Source organism: Eretmochelys imbricata, chromosome 8 (assembly GCF_965152235.1).
Source record: "Eretmochelys imbricata isolate rEreImb1 chromosome 8, rEreImb1.hap1, whole genome shotgun sequence".
Lineage (NCBI taxonomy): Eukaryota > Metazoa > Chordata > Testudines > Cheloniidae > Eretmochelys > Eretmochelys imbricata.
In genome coordinates this window covers 23,658,133-23,681,536 of record NC_135579.1, presented here as the reverse complement: position 1 = coordinate 23,681,536, position 23,404 = coordinate 23,658,133, and the positions used below count along the sequence as shown (strand labels likewise).

Sequence of the window (23,404 nt, the reverse complement as noted above, 5' to 3'; positions counted from 1 at the left end):
AGCACTTTTTTATATTTTTATATCTGATTTTGTAAGCAAGTAGTTTTTAAGTGAGTTGAAACTTGGGGTACACAAGACAAATCAGACTCCTGAAAGGGGTACAGTAGTCTGGAAAGATTGAGAGCCACTGCTCTAAGCCACTCATGAACCATACACAGAGAAACACCAGCAAATCCCCCCAGGCTTCCACCCCAGAAATGTACCTGCTCAAGATCTTCTCTTGAACAATGCAAGCTCGTTAATTAGTTCAACACTTCATCAAAGGATAGTGGACATGTACCAGCCTTTGTAATCTGAGTAGATTCCCCACGCACTCTAGACAAACTCACTGGTAAGGATAAAACATTAAAATAAGTTTATTAGCTACAGAAAGATTTTAAGTGATTATAAGAGTTAGGCATAGAGATCAAAGTTGGTTACATAAGAAATAAAAATAAAATCACAGTCTATATTCTAAACTTTATCAGACTAAGCAAGATTTGAATCAGTTTTTCTTACCCCACTGGACGTTACAGGTAGGTTACAGTTCTTAATACGCAGGCTGAATTTTCTTCTTAGCCTGAGACCAATTTCCCCAGTTCAAAGTCTTTGTCTTCCCAGTGTTCTTGTTGCCTTCAGAGTAGGTGGGGGAGGAGAGAGGCCAGGGCTGTTGTCACCATCCCCAATTTATACTCCCCCAATCCATGTGCACGGAAAGATAGTGTCTCAAACATGGAGTCAGAGGTCACCTGTTCTAAATGCCCTGCTGAGACACTGGGTCTCCGTCTATGTGCTTCAGGAGAGGCCCTCTGGGAGAATGGATTCTCCTTAATGGGCCATCAACATCTGGCTAGCTATCCCTAATGTAAATCTGGCTTGGAGGTGTTAGTTGCTCTTTTGTTGCTACTGAAAGGCTGTGGGTGTCTCCCAGACTCACAACATATTTCAGTAACAAACATATAGCAAACTCCATAACTTCACATACAGTGGTAATGCATACAATTCAACAGGGTAGTAATGTTCCACAGATTATGACTTCTCAATTGATACCTCACAAGGCATGCTTTGTACAAAACATATAACAGTGGTGAATATGTGAGTACAGGGTGTCATTTTGAGGTTCAGAGTGTCACAGATTATCTTAGTAGTAATAATAATAATAATAATAATAAAATCTTCTAATTAATACTGCTAATAACAAGAAAAGACTAGGCAAGATATTGGTTTCTCTCTTCCAGCCAAACGCCTGGAGACCCATAAGGAACTGGACTCAGATGATGAAGACTGGGCAAGATATCAGCATTTCGCTCTTCCTGTTATCAAGATCGAGAAACCAGACACTTTAAAACAGAAAAACACTAAGCCCATGAGGAGGTGCCAAAGTGCCCGAGCACGTTTTCAGGGACATGCAAGGAAGAAATCATTGGGGCGTTGTGACAGCCTTCAGTCTCAAGTGGCGTTCAGCAGTACCATAGTGAGTAACTTCAGATTAGGTCAACATGTTTTTGGGATCTCTGCTTTATGCAGTTTTTTGAAGGGAGGAGGGAGCTGAAAAGAGTCAATGAAATAGCACTCATTTACTAGATTGGGAACAAGGAAACTGTAACCTGCTACTTGCCAAAGAATGCTACATGGTCACCTCAGATGAATTTCAGTCTATTACACTATATCATGAAAAAATGACAAATTGAGCCACCAGGAGAGTTACCAGTATTTTGTTATTCTGTCAGAAGAGAGGTCTCACACTTCACTACAGATAAAATACAGTGAACATAGTATGGTTTTTAGTACAAAGTTAAAAATTATAAAATTTGAGTTTTATATAAAATGTAGTTCCAAAATAAGACTGTAATCCTACAAAACGCTGAGCACTCTGGTCTCAATCCAGCAAAATACTTAGTCACGTCCTTAATTTCAAGTACACGAGTAGTCCCATTGACACCAGTGGGACTATGCACATGCTTAAAATTAAACACGAGTGCTGATCGAAAACTTCCAGAATTTCACCACAAGTTTGTCAGAACTTCAACAGAAAAAATGGGTCAACATTTTCTGTTATAATTTTTGCAAAAATTTTGTCCTATTTTTGTGACCAGTTGTACAGCAGGTTGAAATTTTTCAAAATTCAGAATTTGGATTTTTTGGTTTTTGTTTTTTTTTAAATTTGAATAGAGGAACAAAATTTTCCCAAATATTGTTGCTTTTTCAATCTGCTCTGTTACACACATATTCAAGTGTTTTACTGGATTTCAGCCAGAGAGCTCAGGACTTTATGGGGTCAAACCCTAAGCCCTCATTCTGCAAAGAAGCTCCGGATGGCAATATCTTATGCCCGCTGATTCCCAGTGACTTTTCTTTCTGGGATGTGGACTTATGAATGTATTTATTACAAGCTTCTGTCTTGCTAACTCAGTATCTCTGTTATGTAGAAGTGGACATCAGTTAGTATTCTGTTAACTTCTGGAATCTGTTTATTTCATGATAATCTTATTGCTTGCTGGTCTGTTGTCTTCCATCCCATTTTACCACATAGTACATTGAGAACTTCTATGTATCTATTTGCTTCATGGATCATGACATTTCAGGTGTGTAAAACATCTCCTTCAAGAGAATTTTTCCCCAACTACTTTTCCTATTATTGTAAAATCATTGAGTTAGAATCAATAGCTTTGTGCCTCTCTCTCCAATTCTTCTTTGCATTTTTTAAGGGTGGGAATTAAAAAATGTCTCACTTCACTTTGCAAATTCAGTTAAAACTAGGGTTTCCTGCTTCTTGGCGTAGCTAACACTGGAACCCACAAGTGGAGAGGCAATTTTTGATTTAGTCCTAAGTGGTTCCGGTCCAAGAGGTGAATATAGCTGAATGAAAACTACTTTAAAACACCACAGTGAAGTGTCAAATTAATGTATTTCCCAAATTAAAAAAAAAAACAGGTAGGGGACCAAAAAATGCCACTATGGCTTAACAGCACAGTAAAAGAGGATGTTAGAGGCAAAAAAAAGGCATCTTTTAAAAATTGGAAGTCAAATCCTACTATGGAAAATAGAAAGGAGCATAAACTCTGGCAAGTCAAGTGTAAAAATATAATTAGGCAGGCCAAAAAAAGAATTTGAAGAGCACCTAGCAAAAGACACAAAAACTAACAGCAATTTTTTTTTAATGCGTCAGAAGCAGAAATCCTGCTGAACAATCAGTGGGGCAAATGGGCAATCAACTTCCCTGAGTGCTAAAGGAGCACTCAGGGAAGACAAGACCATTGCAGAGAAGCTAAATGAATTCTTTGCATGGGTGTTCATTGAAAAGGATGTGAGGAAGATTCCCATGCCTGAGCCACTCTTTTTATGTGACAAATCTGAGGAACTGTCCCAGACTGAGGTATAGTAGAGGAGGTTTTGGAACAAATTGAATAATTAAGCAGTAATAAGCCACGAGGACCAGATAGTATTCACCCAAGAGCTCTGAATAAACTCAAATATGAAATCACAGAACTACTAACTGTAGTATGTAACCTATCACTTAAATCAGCCTCTGTACCAAATGACTGGAGGATAACTGAAGTAACAACAATTTTTTAAAAAGACTTCATAGGCGATCCTGGCAATTACAGGCCAGTAAGCCTAACTTCAATACCAAGTCAATTGGTTGAAACTGTAGTAAAGAACAAAATTATCAGACACATAGATGAACATGATATTTTGAGGAAGAGTCAAGCCGGCTTTTGTAAAGGGAAATCATGTCTCACCAACCTATTAGAATTCTTTGAGGGAGTCAACAAGCATGAGGACAAGGGTGATCCGGTGGATAAGTGGACTTTCAGAAAGCCTTTGACAAGGCTTTCTGTCACACTTATGACTGTTTAGTTTACTGAAGAGCCTGGGATAACAGGGAAGGTCCTCTTATGGGTCAGTAACTGGTTAAAAGATAGAAAACAATGGGTAGGAATAAATGGTCAGTTTTCAGAATGGAGAGAGGTGAATAATAGGGTCACCCCGGATGTGTACTGGGAGTAATGCTGCTTAACATATTCATAAATGATCTGGAAAAGGGGGTAAACAGTGAGGTGGCAAAATGTGCAGATGGTACGAAATTACTCAAGATAGTTAAATCCAAAACTGACTGCAAAGACTTACAAAGGGATCTCACAAAACTGGGTGACTGGGCAACAAAATGACAGATGAAATTCAGTGTGGATAAATGCAAAGTAGTGAGCACTGGAAAACAGAATCCCAACTACATATGCAAAATGACGGGGTCTAATTTAGCTGTTGCCACTCAAGAAAGCAATCATGAAGTGATTGTGAATAGTTTTCTGAAAACATCTGCTCAATGGGGTGGCAGTCAAAAAAGCTAACAATGTTAGGAACCATTAGGAAAGGGATAGATTAAAAAGTCAGAAAATATCATAATGCCACTATATAAATCCCTGGTATGCCCGCACCTTGAATACTGCATGCAGTTCTGGTCACCCCATCTCAAAAAAGATATATTATAATTGGAAAGGAACAGAGAAGGGCAACAAAAATGATTAAGGGTATGGAGCAGCTTCCATATGAGGAGAGATTAAAAAGACTGGGAATTTTCAACTTAGAAAGGAGGTGACTAAGAGGAGATTTGATAGAGGTTTATAAAATCATGACTGGTGTGGAGAAAGAGAATAAGAAAATGTTATTTACTCTTTCACATAACACACGAACCAGGGGTCACCCAGTGAAATTAATAGGCAGCAGGTCTAAAACAGCCATAAGGAAGCACTTCTTCAAACAATGCACAACCTGTGGATCTCATTGCCCGATGATGTTGTGAAGGCCAAAACTATAACGTGGTTCAAAGAAGAACTAGATACATTCAAGGAGGATAGGTCTATCAATGGCTATACACGAAAATTATAGGGATGCGACCCCATGCTCTGGGTGTCCCTAGCCTCTGACTGCATAGAATCTGGGAGTGGATGACAGGACAGATCACTCTATGATTGCCTGTTCTGTTCATTCCCTCTGAAGCGTCTGGCATTGGCCACTGTCAGAAGTCAGAATACTGGGCTAGATGGATCATTGGCCATTCTTATGTTTTTAGAATTTGTATTTTCCATGTACATTTTCCTGAATCTTTGTATCAAACAGACAAAATGCAAGACAAAAATCTTTTTTATATAATAATTGACAGGAGTGTCCAAAGGGTCACAAACTGGGATCCTACTTTTGCAGGGGGGGCGGGCTTCTAAATGCCAAGTTTGCAAGTGTTGTACCAGCTATGAAAACTGGTAACCCCAGATAAAAGGAAAACTGAAGAACTTGGCAATGCTGAGAAGAGGGTTTTTTGGATACAGGTTAGCACCACATCTGCTGTGAGCACCTGCATGGTTGGGGCTGTTGCCAAGAGAAGTGTTAAAGCAGGAGAGCTGATAATATAATAAGTATGCTATGGAATATACTGAGCTTCAATGGAAAGTAATAGTGTTGAACAAGAGAGAATCTTCTGTAAATGCCAAATAGGTGTGGAACCAAAAGGAAGTGTAAAGAGTTCCTTTTTTTTTTTTAGTTTAGGCAATGTTCTCTGTATGGTAGGGCTGGCTGGAAAACACCAATTCAATTTTGCAGAAAATGTCAAGGTTTTAACATTGTTTCCATTTTGATGCAAGACAAAGCAAAGACCTTTCAAATTGTTTCATGAAAAAAACGGAGACAAACAGACACTTCCTCTGGATAGCTAATTGTCCACTGGTTAGGGGTATTCACCTAGGAATTAGGAGACCCAGGTTCAAATTCCTCATCTGCCTTTATTTGTACCATTGACTTGAACCTGGGTCTCCCACATTGCAGGTGATTTGTCTCACTATCTGGCTCTACAGCTAGTCTCCCTCAATTTTAATAATTAAATATTTGTTGACTCAGAAAGAGAAAAAGAGAGAGAGAGACTGTTTCTGTGAGCACTCTCCAACAGACTATAGGCTATTCTGGGGCAAATGTGTCTATTTCACTCATCAGCAGTTCTTTCTGGACCTAAAAAATCTTCCTGATGAAAGTTTAATTAAAACCAACACGTTTCTGTAATGAATCAGCATTTTCCAACAAAACGTGTTTTTGTCAAAAAGTTCCCAACTACATCTACTATACTGTGATTGCAAAGCCAACTGGAAAGTGGTCTTACATGAATGAGTGATAAGCAGTCTGCATTAGTTACAGTGTATTTGTACTGTTAGTAATCTATTGTCTGGCTATACCGAAAGAAAGACAGGTGATATTTGACATGGGTTTAATCAGGCCACAACTTTATTATTAGATGTCTGGGACTACCTGGCAGATAAAAGTGTGCAGTGCAGGTAACCCTATGTTTATGCCATAATTACCGAGGGGGCTTTTTACCAGCTCCCCCTCTTTTTCCATCCAGGTCACTCAAGCAAATCCATTGCTGGGACCTTACCATCCACCTCCCGCCCCCGCCGCCTCATAGGAGGGTTAAGGTGGAATAATAATGGGGGTTAGCTCCCTGCCATATCAATCATAGGGATCCAACCACCCCCCATTCGCTCCTTTACTGTCACCTCTTTTTAAGTCCTTTCCCAAGTCATTTATCTGGTCACTGTATACCTTCCCTATGGAGTTCCTGCAGTGGACATCCGCCACAAGGAGGTGACTGCCATTAGCTTGGCTGTCTCCTTCCCAGACCCAGTCGGGTTCCCAGACATCTCCTAATGCCCTCTTGTATGGGTTTTACACTTTATTGCTATATCTTGAGACGTTTTAGGATTATGGAGCTAGGTGGCTACAAAAATTATCCAAGCTTGAATGTTTTGTGAGTCCATCTATGCTTGACAGGTTTTGCTGTTTTGTTGAAAATATGAGATGGTTTCGTCAATTAATATGTTGATGTCAGTGTAATTCTGAGAAGGAAACATGATGATGATGGTTCTTTCATGGCATTTGATAGAGTTAATGAAAATGGAGTCTGCTGATCCTGGAGAAAAATATAAGCAGCACTGTGTGGTCCATTCTGGAATAGAAATTACAAAGATATGATGCAAGAGCCAGCATAGTCTGCTTTACAGTAGTGTCCTCTATTTGTGCTCCTGCAAATACTTGTGTCCACATTTTTCACCTCATAGTAAGTTTTAGCATAAATGACAGCAATTTGATACCGAGCTACCTGTTTTTGGTGCAATTAACAATTACCCCTGCAAAATTAGAGATTGAGTTAAAGCCAGATTGAAAATCAAAAAAATTGAGTTACCTAATCAATTCCCAAGATGAAAGAGAAAGATAGTATTTAAAATTCAGAATACCTGTCAAGTTTGTAGTGTTTATACCAGTGCCAGGGAATTTGTATTGCCTCTGCATAACTGAAGATCATACGTGTGGGAAAGGAATAAAGAATGGTAAAAAAGCTGTATTTCAGAACGCCCCAGAGAGAGTGTTTTCTGTGTCATTAATTTGTCCCTGTTTTAGTGAGGAAATGGGGAGGCAGGGTGAGGAAGGTGAAAGATCAATCTTATTGAGACGTTTATAGGTGAGAAATCCAATTTCTCTTTCCTTCACGCCACAGATGAAAATGAAAACTAATTCTTTTTGTATCCGTCAAAACCCAGCTTCACTGAGAAACAGCCTGCAGCCCAATCAGAATTACCCATTTCATGCTGGGACCTACAAATGTTCCCTTATGTTGGCCAGCTTCATGGTTTCTATTTGTGTCTCAAGTGGAGAGATGGCCAATTTCTTTTATTAATTTTGTCTCCTGCTGCTGCTGCTGCAACAACTTCTCTGAGCGAAAAACGCTGCATCAGATCATGTGCTACAAAATAAAAAATAGATCCTGGGTTGGGGGGAGGACTTACTTGTACTATGGAAGAATGGAAGGAGAAACCTTACAATATGAAAAGGAACAAATTATGGAAGAAGTTGGAAAGAAGATTATTACTGTCCATTTTCCCTTTGCTGTGCTTTTTAAATTAAGGTTCTTACAGCTCTCTTGATCTAGATTTAATAAGTCTGCTATTGCATGTCCTATAAATATCACTATTATTAGAAACATTGCTTGAAGACTGGCAGTTTTCATAGTTAATGTCTTTTAAAGTCAGTAACTTATTTTTAATTTTGTATTCATTTAAAGGGACACTCAGATGAAAACTATTAATAAATTACCCTTTAAATCTTAAATGGTCTTACCCATTTAATAAATAATGAACAAGCTTACTAACAATAGCAGGATTTTTAAGTGTTAATTGATTTTTCATTCTTAATGCTGATTGTTTAATTTCTGCATTTCACTCAGCTTGGTCAGTGAAAATAGATGTGTCAGTTTTGCTATCTGTCTCTTATACATTACCATCCAGCTACATGGAAACATATAAATTCAAGCCAACATCTGTTTTCATTTTTTAAGATAATGAAAACTTTTCTTCTAAGCTTCAGTTGTGCACTATCTAGCTTTTCAAACCTGACAGTGTCCTCTTAACATTCAATAACTGTAATATGCAGAGAAATATAGTACAGAAAGTTTCTGCACAAGTAGCATACCTGTGGTTAAATAATTCTTCGTCTGCTGCATGGTGCTGCAGTACTGGATACTAATGATATAGATGCAGTAGAAACTGGATGGCTGGATGATGGACAGGAGCAAGAGAGAGGTGTATGTTATTGTGCTTTGCTGCTTGCATGAGAGTACCTTGGGGGATTTGATAAAAAGAGCACAGATACAGCATAAATAGCTAGATGTTCAGTAATCAGTTACTATATTAGAACGTGTATGGATCCTGGAAAAATTTGCTTTAACTTTTGGGATTTTGTATGTACAATTTGTATTTTTTCATTGAAATCATGCAAATAATAGGGAACCTCAGGTTGTGTTTTTTTTTCCATTGTGTGATGCTGTAGCAGCCAGTAAACACAAATGCACTGTCTTTGCTGCTGAACATACTTGATATGTCTAGATCTTTCACTTATTTCAAAGGAATGTCAGTTTAAATCAGCAACCCCAGAGACACAAGAGGGTCTCCTGCAGCTGAAAGCTTGATGCATCATCTTATTTTGTCTTTGGGTCTCACTCAAGCTCTGTCCAGTATAATTAGAGAGAGATTTATTTTCAATTATTAGATAATTTTAGAATCTCTATTCACTTTAGCAAGCGGGAGTTAAAATGTAACACATTCAGCTCAGCACAACACAGCCCTGAAGGTTATTGATTTATTGTTGTTGCAGATTTGGGAACTTTATAATAATTGTGCCAGATTGAAGGAAGAGAGGGCAATGGCAGAGATGAACTGAGAAGGAAGCTAAATTGTTTTGGCAGTAGTTTAAAGAAGAAATCTAAAAGCCTCAGCTCCTATTTTAAAACTGGAAGCTCTTATTAAATATGGCCTGAACTAAATTCAAATTTATTAAAAATCAGGTGGGGGCTAGGGATTACAATACCACATCACAGAAATTAATGATCTTTTTTTAAAAATTGAGTGAAAACACTTTGAAGGGTGCGATTGATTTCTTGCATTTTTTGGAAATGACATTAGGGCATGAGAACAAAAAGTGAAATTGACCATACAGAGTGAAGAGCAAAAATTAAACGTAGACCCTGAACTTGCAACCGGATTCATTGGGTGGTCACTTATCCCTGTTAAGCATTCCATTTAACTCAGTGATCAGCGGTTTCAAGGATCTGCCCATTTAGGTCTGCTTCTGGGTTTAGGGCAAGAGTGCAGCTTCTATAACATAAATTTTAATGATCTAGGTTCAGATTCTGGCCTGACTTGCATTTTTTGCAAACCCAGTGAAGTGACCGCCTTTCTATTTTGTTCTATGTAGGTTCTTATTCTACCCTCCATCATCATAATATCTGAGCACCTCATTGCACAGTCTCCAAGATGGAGAATCTTCTCTTCTTCAGAAGATCCTTGAAGATTTAATTAGTAATGATAGAATAGAATAGAATATCGGGGTTGGAAGGGACCTTAGGAGATCATCTAGTACAATCCCCGCTCAAAGCAGGACCAATCCCCAGTTTTTGACCCAGATCCCTAAATGGCCCCCTCAAGGATTGAACTCTCACCGCTGGGTTTAACAGGCCAATGCTCAAACCACTGAGCTATCCCCGACCTTGACCATCTATTTATGCAACAGTGGGAATTCTATCTTTTTTTCTATATGCTGGGTACAATAGAGTATATAGTTCTGTACAAGCATTTCCTAAGGTGCAGGTCGTACACAATCCCAAATGCGGGGGATCCTTACTGAATAACTTCTCTTCCAGGAAAAGGATGTGACCCCTGATAACAGGCTGTTGATGAAAGTCAGAAATGCTGCACTCCAGATAGAGTCTTCGGCATCATTTCCATCTGCAAAGGACACCTACTCCTCCACATCCGTTATGGACTTTTTTCTTGCACTGGCTATCTGTAATACTGTTGTGGTCTCCACAGCAACTGAGCCAAGACAAAGGGTAATCTCACTTTAAATACATAAGGAGAATTGATTTGCTTAAAATCTGTATACTAAAATTGAAAGCTATCTGTAGTGGTAAAAAAGCACTGTTTTGGAATTGCCGTATGGTTTTCTATCTTCTGTCTGCAATAACTCCAATGACTGCTATTCCACCGTTAAGGTCAGAAGGGCCCATAATGAACATCTAGTCTGACCTCTTGCACATTGCAGGCCACAGAATCTCACCCACCCACTCCTGTAATAGACTCCTAAACCCTGCCTGAGTTACTGGAGTCTGAAAATCATGGTTTAAAGACTTCAAGTTACAGAGAATCCACCATTTACACTAGTTTAAACCTGAAAGTGATCTGGGCCCAATGCTGCAGAGGAAGGTGAAAATTCTTTCCCAACCCAAATATGGCCATCAGTTAGACCAGGGGTCGGCAACCTTCGTCACGCGGCCCATCAAGGTAATCGGCTGGTGGGCCAAGAGACATTGTGTTTGTGTTGACCATCCGCAGGCACGGCCCCACACAGCTCCCAGTGGCTGTGGTTTGCCATTCACAGCCAATGGCAGCAGCACGGGCAGATTACCCTGATGGGCCATGTGCCAAAGGTTGCTGACCCCTGAATTAGACCCTCAGCATGTGATCAGACCTACCAGTCAGACATCTGGGAAAGAATTCTCTGTAGTAACTCAGAGGCCTTCCCATCTAGTGTCCCATCATCAGTCATTGGAGATATTTGCTGCTAGCATTCGCAGATCAGCTACATGCCTCATCATACCATCCCCTCCATAAACATATCAAGTTCAGTCTTGAAGTGAGTTAACTTTTTTGCCCGCACTGCTCCCCTTGGAAGGCTATTTCAGAACTTCACTCCTCTGATTGTTAGAAACCTTTGCCTTAGTTCAAGCCCAAACTTGTTGATAGCTAGTTATATCCCTTTGGTTTTTGTCCACACTGGCTCTTAAATTAAATAACTCCTCTCCATCCCTACCTACATATTTCCCTGTCTACCACAGTGGCCCTTAAGAACTTGCCAATCTTAAGTAAGATAAATCAATATGGCTACCTCAGTGTCTGCAGCATTCCCTTGTACTTGAGGAAATATTTTGATTTTAATATGCTACAAAGTTCTCTTACTGTAAAACCTTGCTTAATTATCTTAGGTAGTTGGTTAGGTTTTTAGGGCACCACTCTGCCTCTGCCATAGATCACCATTGAATCTAGAAGCCAAGTTAACTGTTGTCCTGAAAATCCCTTGACATAATTAGTTAGAAAAAGTACAGCCGCATATTTTTTAAAAAATCATTACTTTGATTCACAGCACTGCAGTGGGAATTTGTAAATGTTCTTGTGGCTCACCTTGTTTAATTTCAGGTGTAATGTTCCCAATGTCTTCTCATGTCTCAAGGTTACAGTGCCACCACTGATGAAACCATCAGGGATCTCCCTGGAGAGGATTCACCAGCTACTTCAACGGCTAAAATTAGCAAACCTTGGTCAATCTTTCTCATTGACTCAGTCCAGTTCGGACCTCGGAGCAAGTGTTAATGCAAAGAACAGTAAAGAGAATCCAGCTGCGACAGACTCCTATAACAAAGATGACATTTCCACGCACACTTGCTCCAACTCAGCAGATGGTGACTACGATGGTGATGGTAGAGCAGATGCAATGCCCAGGAAAGACAGCATAGAGATTGGTGGTGCCTCCCTGGATGAGGTGTTTGGGTCTGTTAGTCAAGGCCATTTGCAGCCAGAATTTTGTTACGAGGCTGAGAGCCCAGATGAGGCAGCCCTTGTCCATGCCGCCCGGGCTTACAGTTTCACTTTAATGTCCAGGACCCCTGAGCAGGTAACTGTGAGGTTGCCACAAGGTACCCTCCTGGCCTTTGACATACTTTGCACCTTGGGTTTTGACTCAGTCAGAAAAAGGATGTCTGTGGTGGTGAGGCACCCCTTTACCAATGAGATAATTGTCTACACCAAGGGAGCTGACTCTGTCATAATGGATTTACTGGAAGACCCTGCCAAAGGTAATTAGTGCACCAGCTAGCGAACTATTATCACTATATTGTCTGTTACGTTTACAGTACTTTTTCCTGAATACAATATTATATCCAAGCTTTAGGATTATACAGGAATAACAAGTCCCTTATAGCATTATTGCTGCAGATCAAAACTGAGGGGTTTGTTTAACCTGAAGAGTGCTTGGAATATGGAAAAAGCTAATTAAGATTCACAGGCAGCCTAACCTAACTGGATGGTGTATTTCGCAATAATATTGTCATACAACCCCGACCACTGTATTTTAACTTGGCAGCAATAGAGCAGTAACATAAAGAAGACCAAGAAATGCCATCCTGGAGCATATGCTTGTGGGGTTATGGAACACAAATTAATATTTATGGGCTTTGCAAGGAATTGCTGTTTTGTTAGTACACCAGCTCCTATGTTGCCTGTTAATTATTATTATTATTTTATTATTTTATTTTGCTGTCGGGTTTGGAATGCTTTGTACTAGAAATAAGTAGCTGACTGCTTATATTTCACAGCTGACATTAATATGGGGAGGAAGCTGAGAAGAATACATTCTAAAACACAGAAACACCTGGACTGGTATGCACAATCTGGCCTGCGAACCTTGTGCATAGCGAAGAAGGTAAGAAGTAATTGGACTAATGCTATTTGTTAACGATGTCCTGTACATGTGAACAGATTTATGACTGGAGATATGTAAGAATTATAAACCCTTATGCATAAAGCTACAAGCCAAATCCTAACTGCCTAGGATTAGAAGGGAACTTTTCCTATGAACAAATTGATCTTACACTTTTTTTTTCTGAAGTATTTGGTCACTGTCAGAGACAAAATCTTTTATCTAGATGGTTTGGTCAGCAATATCTGTCTCCTAAGACTACCCTATCTATTCCTAGTTAGTGATTCCAGGCAAGATCAAACAGAATCACAATTTATTAGCTGTTCTTTTAAATTTTATTTGGCATTCGGCTTTCAAACATCTTGTACTCAATTTGGAGCAGTTGTGCTTTATCCTGGTGGCTTTAATACAGTGGTGATGAAAGTTCAGCCTATGGGTAAAATCCAGTCCATGGAGGTCTGGAGTCCAGCCTTCAGAAACAACATGTCCCAGCATGCAATGCTCTCGGTCCTTGGTGAGGAGCACTGGGACCAGTTGTCTTTCCAGGCCATGCCTCTCCTAAAGATGAGACAGCTGCTGTCTATAGCATTTTATGCAAATTGAGAAATCAGGTCTGTTTTTCCTCATTTCTACTTGTCCATGCAGCTTTCAGTTGGGGAAGGTTAAAGGTGAGGTGATATGTTGCAAATGGACTCTGGGGTAGTAATTACCACTCTGGGATCCAAAATATTGCTGCCCTATTTCTCCAGTTTAGATCAAGGTGAGCTCTTCTTAGATTCAGTGGGAAAGACATAATGCTGAAACTGTTGCATCCAAATATTTTATACCAGTAGACTGACGTAATAGATGCAAGATTGTGCTTTACAGGATAAGACTCAAATGCAAAGAATGAAGTTATTTTTAAAACACAAGCATCTTCAATTGTAGCTGACGATTCTCTAAAAAATCTATTACTTGGTATTCTACCTCAACAATACTCTGCCTATGCAAACTTTCCATTCTGCATCCATACTGCTTTGCTGAGAGAGTGCTCCTCTCATGGATACCTTTCCTCGTACCACTTCCCAATTCTTCCCCACCGCTTGATTCTTGGTTCTGTTTCATTCTGTGAACCACCAGAAAAGGGTTGTGTTGCACCACGCTGGGCCACAGACTACACACAGTTTGAGCAACTGCTCTACCTAAATCTGAATATGTGGCATACCTGTATCCCTGTTGCACAGGTTTTAAGTGAAGATGACTTTCAGAAATGGGCCAATTTTCGTCGTGAGGCAGAGGCAGCGATTGACAACAGAGATGAGCTACTAATGGACACAGCACAGCATCTGGAGACCAAACTCACCTTGCTAGGTAGCTAAAAATAAAGACTCGTTACTGAGTGAAATATTGCTTGCTTTCAAGTGATGGTTTTGGTAACCAAAGAAACAATGACTCAGACAAATTTTATATTAAAAGGTCTTCCTGTGGCCCTTTGCAATTCTTTGATACCAATATATTAGCGCTGGATGTAGCTTCCAAGGGAAATATTTTTATACGCATAAGCTGTGTCCAGAGCATTAACGTTAGTGCACAGTGTTTTATATTGGTACCTAAGGTTTGTGTGCATATGCACTCTTTCTGTGTATTTGCACATGCTTACCAATGGATTTGTGATTTATCTGTGTTCTGCTGTTAGTTTTCTCCACTTCGAAAAAACTACAGTACATCATGCAAAAAGATATCTATCTAGGTACTTATACGGCAACCATCCCTATAGCACCAAAGCACCATTATTTTCTAAAAATGAGAGTAGTTTAATGTTCTCTATCTTGAGTCCAAATGTTTTGCTATTTTAGGCTTGGCTTTTCAAAGGAGCCTAGGTTTAACCTATTTCCCTATGTGCTGTATGTTCAACACTTTGTCATCCTGATCTATTTAATTTCAGCCTGTTGTTATTATGGCTCTCCATAATCTCTGCAATGATGTTTGTAAAAAATTAGGATAATAACAGTAAATACTGTAAACAGTGCTATAGGTGAGCTAGTGTAGCTGTCAGAATCTATCACCTTTGCCAACTACAAACCCTCTGTACGCACTCCTACTTAATTTTCCTCAGAGAAGTATCCTTTTCTGCTTTAAGTAATACTGATCTTTAATATACAGTATCACTGTTACAGCAATTTCAAAGTGGCCTCTAGTGGAAGAGATAAGAGATGACTGTTTATCACTCTTTCATATGGTGATTTACCTTCAGTATAAGTATTGGCTTCTTCACCTAAGTTTTCACGTTTCAAAAGAGGAAATTTGATGTATCCTATCTCATTCTTTTGATGGAAGAAGCATCTGACTTGCCGTAGAGTGTCTTTCAATTAAACAGCCAAGATTCAGTGTAGAATTGCATCCTTTCTAGTTCCTGTGATGGGAACTGTTACCATACTTCTTAAAAAATGCACGTAGTGTATTCCTTGGCCAGTACATTGTCATTTTGGAATATTCAAAAGAAATTAAATCAGACACTACAGTGCTAGGTACAATGAATGGTCACTAGTCATTGATTGCTGGTGGTTTGTTTGTTTTTAAATCTCAATCTAAATGCAGATTTTTGTATGTGTTAATCACTTAGAAGTACTCAGTATTCATCCATATATTTCCTGCAGGACTGATGTGAGGCTTGAGATCATGCAAAAATTTAGGGAATCTGCATAAAGATTTTCCCCTCAATGCAGGTTTAATTTTATGCCATCTGAAGTCTATATCAACCACTGGACAGTAGCATTGGCTTAGCTATCAGTACATGCAGGATCTTTCTTTATTTAGAATCAAAGATTTCTGATATTTTTTTTAAAGCCATCTCACCACAGCTTTCAAAGGGAAATAAATTGGCTCACTTCTCATCTTCCCCTTTTACTAGGAGCAACAGGGATTGAAGATCGGCTGCAAGATGGAGTGCCTGATACTATTGCTGCTCTCCGCGAGGCTGGGATACAAATCTGGGTGCTGACTGGAGACAAGCAGGAAACAGCAGTTAATATTGCATATTCTTGTAAACTTCTGGACCAAAAAGACACTGTGTTTACCATTAATACTGAAAATAAGGTACGTCCAGAAAAAGGTGGGAAGTGAATTCCATTTCCTTCAATGATTTGGGGTTTGGAAATGCTTCATTTTATATTAATGCTTCATGAAAAGCCCAAAAAAAAAAATCCCTCAAGGCCTGTTGGAAAAAGGCCTTTGACTCTTTTTAGATCACACATCATGCTGTATGATTCAGAGTCCAAGCAGGTTTTATAGATTATTTTTATGAGATTAAAATATAATGAATTTTCCACATGAAAATAATCTTTTTTTTTCCCAAGAAAAAGGGGGCATTGAATATTATGCTTTTGAGAAAAGGTAATTTTGCAGTTAGAGTGCCTGATCGCATAACAGTGTTGATGTTTGGCTTTGCTCCTTGCAATGGAATTTTCACTTGCCATGATCATTTTGCTCCAGGCGATTTCTGTAGGAGGACAATTTTAAAGTACTGCATGAGTCAGCTTGGAAAAAATGTGCACATGTAGATTCCATTCCCTTCAGAACCTTATAGCAAGGTGTACTGCATGCTCCTTAATGGAGTTAGAGTAGTTAGGCTTCAAAAGAAATTAGTTATTTAGTAGGGAACATTTAGCACTGCCTCTTTGTCTGGGTCAGCAGTGTCCATTCCATTTAACCTTCTCATAATAGTTCTCATGGTCCTGTAAAAATAATGAGATCATTTCCTAGGTACTCCCTGTGGTGTGTCTAGCATTGATTTGCACAAATATTACCTGTATATTCACTGGAAATAAAAGGTTCATTCAGTGAATAGCACAGGCATACTCGGCAAAATAGTGGATAAAGTAACTTTTCTGGAAAAACAATGAGGAGTCCTTGTGGCACCTTAGAGACTAACAAATTTATTTGGGCATAAGCTTCTGTGGGCTATAACCCACTTCATCAGATACATGGAGTGAAAATTACAGTAAGCAGGTATAAATATACAGCACATGAAAAGATGGGAGTTGCCTTACCAACTGGGGGGTCAGCGCTAATGAGGCCAATTCAGTTAGGGTGGATGTGGCCCATTCCCAACAGTTGACAAGAAGGGGTGAATATCAACAAAGGGATAATTATTTTTTGTAGTGACCCAGCCACTCCCAGTCTTTATTCAGGCCTAATTTGATGGTGTCCAGTTTGCATATTAATTACAGTTCTGCAGTTTCTTGTTGAAGTCTGTTTTTGAAGTTTTTTTGTTGAAGAATGGCCACTTTTAAGTCTGTTATTGAGTGTCCAGGGAGACTGAAGTGCCCTCCTACTGGTTTTTGAATGTTACAATTCTTGATATCTGATTTGTGTCCATTTATTCTTTTGCGTAGAGACTGTCCGGTTTGGCCAATGTACATGGCAGCGAGACACTGCTGGCCCATGATGGCATATATCACTTAGGTAGTTGTGCAGGTGAACGAGCCCCTGATGATGTGGCTGATGTGAATAGGTCCTATGATGGTGTCCCCTGAATAGATATGTGGACAGAGTTGGCAACGGGCTTTGTTGCAAGGATAGGTTCCTGGGTTGGTGTTTTTGTTGCGTGATGTGTGGTTGTTGGTGAGTATTTGCTTCAGGTTGGGGGGCTGTCTGTAAACTAGGACTGGCCTGTCTCCCAAGGTCTGTGAGAGTGATGGGTCGTCCTTCAGGATAGGTTGTAAATCCTTGATGATGCGGTGGAGAGGTTTTAGTTGGGGGCAGTAGGTGATGGCTGGTGGTGTACTGTTACTTTCTTTGTTGGGCTTGTCCTGTAGTAGGTGACTTCTGGGTACCCTTCTGGCTCTCTCAATCTCTTTCTTCACTTCCCCAGGTGAGTATTGTAGTTTTAAGAACACTTGATGGAGATCCTATAGGTGTTTGTGTCTGTCTGAGGGATTGGAGCAAATGCGGTTGTATCTTAGGGCTTGGCTGTAGACAATGGATCATGTGATGTGATCTGGATGAAAGCTGGAGGCATGTAGGTAAGTATAGCGTGGGTAGGTGTCCAGTATGGAGTTGTGTTTATGTGACCATTGCTTATTTGCACTGTATTTGTCCAGGAAGTGGATCTCTTGTGTGGACTGGTCCAGGCTGAGGTCAATGGTGGGGTGGAAATTGTTGAAATCCTGGTGGAATTCCTCAAGAGCCTCCTTCCCATGGGTCTAGATGAGGAAGATGTCATCAATGTAGCGCAAGTAGAGTAGGGGCACTAGGGGACAATAGCTGAGGAAGCATTGTTCTAAGTCAACCATAAAAATGTTGCCATACAGTGGGGCCATGCGGGTACCCATAGCAGTGCTGTTGATTTGAAGGTATAAATCGTCTCCAAATCTAAAATAGTTGTGGGTGAGGACAAAGTCACAAAGCTTAGCCACCAGGTTTGCCATGACATTATCGGGGATACTGTTCCTGATGGCTTGTAGTCCATCTTTGTGTGGAAAGTTGGTGTAGAGAGCTTCTACATCCATAGTGACTAGGATGGTGTTTTCTGGAAGATCACCAATGGATTGTAGTTTCCTCAGGAAGTCAATGGTGTCTTAAAGACAGCTGGGAGTGCTGGTAGCGTAGGGCCTGAGGAGAGAGTCCACCTAGCCAGATAGTCCTGCTGTCAGGGTGCCAATGCCGGAGATGATGCGGTGTCCAGGATTTCCAGGTTTATGGATCTTGGGTAGCAGATAGAATACCCCTGGTTGGGGCTCTAAGGGTGTGTCTGTGTAGATTTGTTCCTGTGCTTCTTCAGGGAGTTTCTTCAACAACAAAACTTCAAAAACAGACTTCAACGAGAAACTGCAGAACTGTAATTAATTTGCAAACTGGACACCGTCAAATTAGGCCTGAATAAAGACTGGGAGTGGCTGGGTCACTATTAAAAAAATAATTTTCCCTCTGTTGACACTCACCCCTTCTTGTCAACTGTTGGGAATGGGCCACATCCACCCTAACTGAATTGGCCTCATTAGCACTGACCCCCCACTTGGTAAGGCAATCCCCATCTTTTCATGTGCTGTATATTATACCTGCTTATTGTAATTTTCACTCCATGAATCTGATGAAGTGGGTTATAGCCCACAAAAGCTTATGTCCAAATAAATTTGTTAGTCTCTAGGGTGCCACAAGGACTCCTCGTTGTGTTTGCTGATACAAACTAACACGGCTACCCCTCTGTAACTTTTCTGGGTTATTGTTCTGAGCCACTACTACTCAGAGATGTTATCTTTCACATTATACACACATAGAAGTTAGATAAAAACATAAAATACTCTTTCTGGAAGGTTGCAGTATAATACTACTTTCGTTCTTAAAGTCCAGAATCCTAACACACGTGAACCGAAAACCCAAGAGAGACAAAGCAGGCTGCTCCTTAAAGCAGGGGGTCACAATTCAACCTACCTTGCTCTAGACTGGCTTGGCTGCACAAAACCCAGATAGCATGCTTCCTTCTAGAGCCCATTAGTTTGCAAGCAGGACCAGGAAACCTCTTACTTTTACAAAGTTAGCTTTTAATTTTAACAGTTTTCAGTACACCACAAAGGAAGCCACAGCAAGCAATCGATGGAGCAACCTATAACTTTCTGAAACAACCAGAGCAGAGTGAGGTGAACTCTTGCAAATGGAAGGTGCCAATGAGGATAGACACAAGTTTGGCCAAGTGACCACAACTTTTTCATAACTTCAGATGACAAAATAAGATGCCATGAGAAGCCATCCTGCCCTGGCAGCCCTAAAAGGGGGGAGAGGCAGCTGCCACCCACCTTCTCTTTTCATTACTCACATCCTGAGCATTCTAACAGTCCACTAACTAATCAGCCCACTTAAACCCAAGACCCACCCAACAGGCCTGCTCATTTCAAAGACCTAGCCCACCCCTGCACAATTACTGCACAAAGAAGTATTGAATTGTGCAACAAGGACTTGTTTGTTCCTGCCAGTTCAGCTCTAATCTGCATAGATGGTGAGTTGATTCTTAAACACCATTTCCCATACTCTGCTGTGGTGGGAGGCCAAACCCAACCAAAAGACAGCCTGAACATTACCCCTACTCGTGACCAGAATTGTGGACCAGCCCACAAGTGGGCTACAAGAAGTCATCTCTAGGCTTTGCTTGGGATCAAGAGTGATGCTTGTGATACAACTCAGATGGCATATAGCAGGATCATGTAATTTATCTGCCCAAGTGAGAGCCACATTACTTTCACACCTACTTCCATGCAGCTGTTGTGCAGATTAACTAAATAGTGGTTTGTAAAATGCTTTGAATGTGAAAAGCAATGATTAAGTTCTGAATATTTTATTGTGATGGACACTTTTATAGAGCAGTTAAATGGCCTACTTTGTAGCTTCTTTTATCCGTGGCTAGCAGCTTCCCAAACAGGAACATAATTCTGTACAAATGTCTTTATATATATATATATATATATATATATATATATATATATATATATAAATAATCTTTTTGGAAATAGAAAGCATGCAAAGCAGATACAGAATCTGGCATGGAATATGTTCTCTGCTTCAATGTGTAAATTTGATTTGATAAGCATGTCTGCTTTAAAGAAAAGAGGCATGTATTTTACTAAGTGCAATGCCCTGGTTGACCTGATGGGATACACACTTAGTACCTGCAAACTTTCATTTGTATATAAAGTTGACGTTTTTTATTTCAGATGGGTATATGGGGGCCTTTTGGCATTCAGTGTAATACTGAAAAGCACCAGTGATTCTGTGAGCTCAATACTGAGAGTGAATAAACTTGCACCTGACTTTAATTATATTTAACAGTCCGAAAATAAGTTTTTAATGTTAAAAAAAATTACTGGTGAAATTGTAAATATAACAAATCCCTGATCACCTTTGACTTCATAGTTGTCACAATTACTACCAAGAATTACATGGCAGCAGTTGGGATATGACTCAGATCCTCTTGTTCCAAAAGCACAATTCCCAACCAGTTAAACTAAAGGAAAATCTCCTTTAACTGTTGCCAATATATGACTCATAACACACAGCTGAGCATTCTGATCCCATTCAGCAGAGGGCATTGGCACACATATGCTATAGTAAAGTTCTGGTTGTTAAAATGGAAATTCCTTTACTGTATTTGTGATGTCACTTTTACTTAAAGACAAAAACACACATACTCAGTGATGTGTACAGGGGTGCTAAAGATAGATATGCCCATTTTAGGCACCTTGGGGTGCACTGTTTTCCACCCCACTCCCAAGCCCAAAATTACATGACCCATTTCTGCACAGGTGGGAAACTTCTCCCCAAATCTCTAGTCCACCATATTCACTGATACTGCCACTCTTCAATTGGCAGGGAACTTTACTCTTCTTACCTACTCTACAAGCTGCCCAGCTTGGGCTACGACATCAAACCTTCCTTGGCTCCATGCCAGGACATCTGTACCCTCAGTCACTGTTCTGCATCACTCAACTTCCTCCCAAGCTGAGGAAGAGGTGGGGCCCAGCTGCAGTGGTAGGCAGCTGTCATTAAGGGCTATGGTTCCCTGACAGGAATTAGTGGGGAATGAAGCCAGATGGACATACTGCAAGAAGGAGTCCCAATCCTTCATTCTTCCCACTGGTCTCAGACGTTTCTTCTCCTGGGTACAGTTACCCCAAAGACTCACCAAAACCCTAGAAATTAGATACATTCCTAGTGACCAGCATTAGGCAATTAGCCAGTTTCTTCAGGATTAATTAAAAAATACTTTACATTTTCAGTATATATTTCCTGCTTTACACATGGAAAGGTGCTGTTCCCCAGGAACATTTTTAGAACATTTTAGTGATGCAGCTTCATCTTAGGTGTCAGAGGTACGTTTGGTTTCAGAACCTCCCACTTAAACGTAATTTAAATCTTGTAGCATCCTACGGGTGCACCTTATGCAATATAACATGAAAATAACATTTTAGAACTGAATCATCACTCAGTAAGGCTGAGAGAAGGCAAAAATGGGGAGTGATTACCTCTTCAGGTATTCTATGCCATGCCACAGAAAGACTTTTAGCACTAACAGCAAGATGAACTTTGGGTGACACCGTATGTCACACTGTTACTGTGCCCTTATGAAATCTTAGGGAAGGGAAGGCAATTTGGAACAAGTTATCCATCCTTGGGTACCTTTGTACCTAGCTCCTACTTAAGCCACTCTAGGGACTGTGTGCCTCCGAAAGAAGAATTCAGTCCAAAACGGGGAAATGCACTAATGGAAGAAGTATGGTTTTGTGGCTAAAGCACAGAAGCAGGTGCTGTTGCAACCTGGGTTAAGTTCCTAGCTATGCCATGCACTTGATGTGTCACAACGCATTATTTAATTGTCAAAACCTGTGGCTACTTTTAAAAATCTGGACCTGTCAGGTTCTGTGTGTGTGTGTGAGAGAGAGAGAGAGAGAGAGAGAGATGAATCATGCCTTCACCATCCCCCACATGGGAGTTGTCAGATTTCATGTGTGCGTGTCTGAAAGAGAAATATGATTCATGCCTTCACTATCCCTCACAGGGATGTTTGTTGTTATTACTAACATTATTCTTCAGAATGCATGGTAAGATCCTTGCATGGAAAAGGCTACAACAATGCAATTTATTATTAAAAACAATTATTCCATGTTGCTTTCCCTAAATTCTTTGCATTGCATACACAAATATAGGTTCTCTTTGTAAAGGTAGACTTTCTTTTAAAATGAATGGTCATATTGGAAGCAAATAGCTGTTAAAATGGTCAGTGTTTTCAACATACTTTTTATGGGTGGAGAAGCTGAGAACATCACTGATGTCATCTCCAGTGTGATTCTATAATGATTTCATCTTCCCCCAGGAAACCTGTGAATCCCTCTTGGATTTAACATTGGAAGAAGTAAGGAAGAATTCTAATGTTGAAAGAACAAAAAGGAAATTTTTTGGCATTAGCCTGTCGTCATCTTTACCAGCCTCTGTGGCCCCCAGTCCTGACATTGGACTGGTAGTTGATGGGAAAACATTGAACATCATTTTCCAAGGAAAGCTGGAAGAGAAGTTTCTGGAGCTGACAAAGTACTGTCGCTCCGTTTTGTGCTGCCGTGCCACTCCTTTGCAGAAGAGCATGGTGGTCAAACTAGTGCGGAGACAACTAAAGGTCATGACACTGTCAATAGGTACTTAACTTTCTTAGTCTCTTGCCATTCTAAATTACTTTGGTTTTATGCTTTTTATATTCATCATGAGCGGAAAAGATGGTGCTAAATATTCTCTCCTTAGCAATAGCCATACGCTTGCAGGTGAAATTTCCTCTTGAAGAGCCTGCTACCATTGAACAACCTCAGTCCCCATTAAAATCAAAGATCAGATGAGGGCA

At 40.1% G+C, this 23,404-nt stretch overlaps 1 protein-coding gene across 1 annotated transcript in view; it reads left to right on the top strand.

Moving 5' to 3' along the window:
- The window catches only part of ATP10B (ATPase phospholipid transporting 10B (putative)), an 83,665-nt gene that overhangs the window by 49,233 nt on the left and 11,028 nt on the right, over positions 1-23,404 (top strand). Inside the window, exons 9-15 of the mRNA XM_077823975.1 lie at positions 1,218-1,453; positions 10,217-10,405; positions 11,803-12,424; positions 12,944-13,050; positions 14,271-14,397; positions 15,938-16,122; positions 22,889-23,204. Coding sequence (XP_077680101.1) covers positions 1,218-1,453; positions 10,217-10,405; positions 11,803-12,424; positions 12,944-13,050; positions 14,271-14,397; positions 15,938-16,122; positions 22,889-23,204 — 1,782 coding nt within the window. The remainder of the gene's footprint in view (positions 1-1,217; positions 1,454-10,216; positions 10,406-11,802; positions 12,425-12,943; positions 13,051-14,270; positions 14,398-15,937; positions 16,123-22,888; positions 23,205-23,404) is intronic.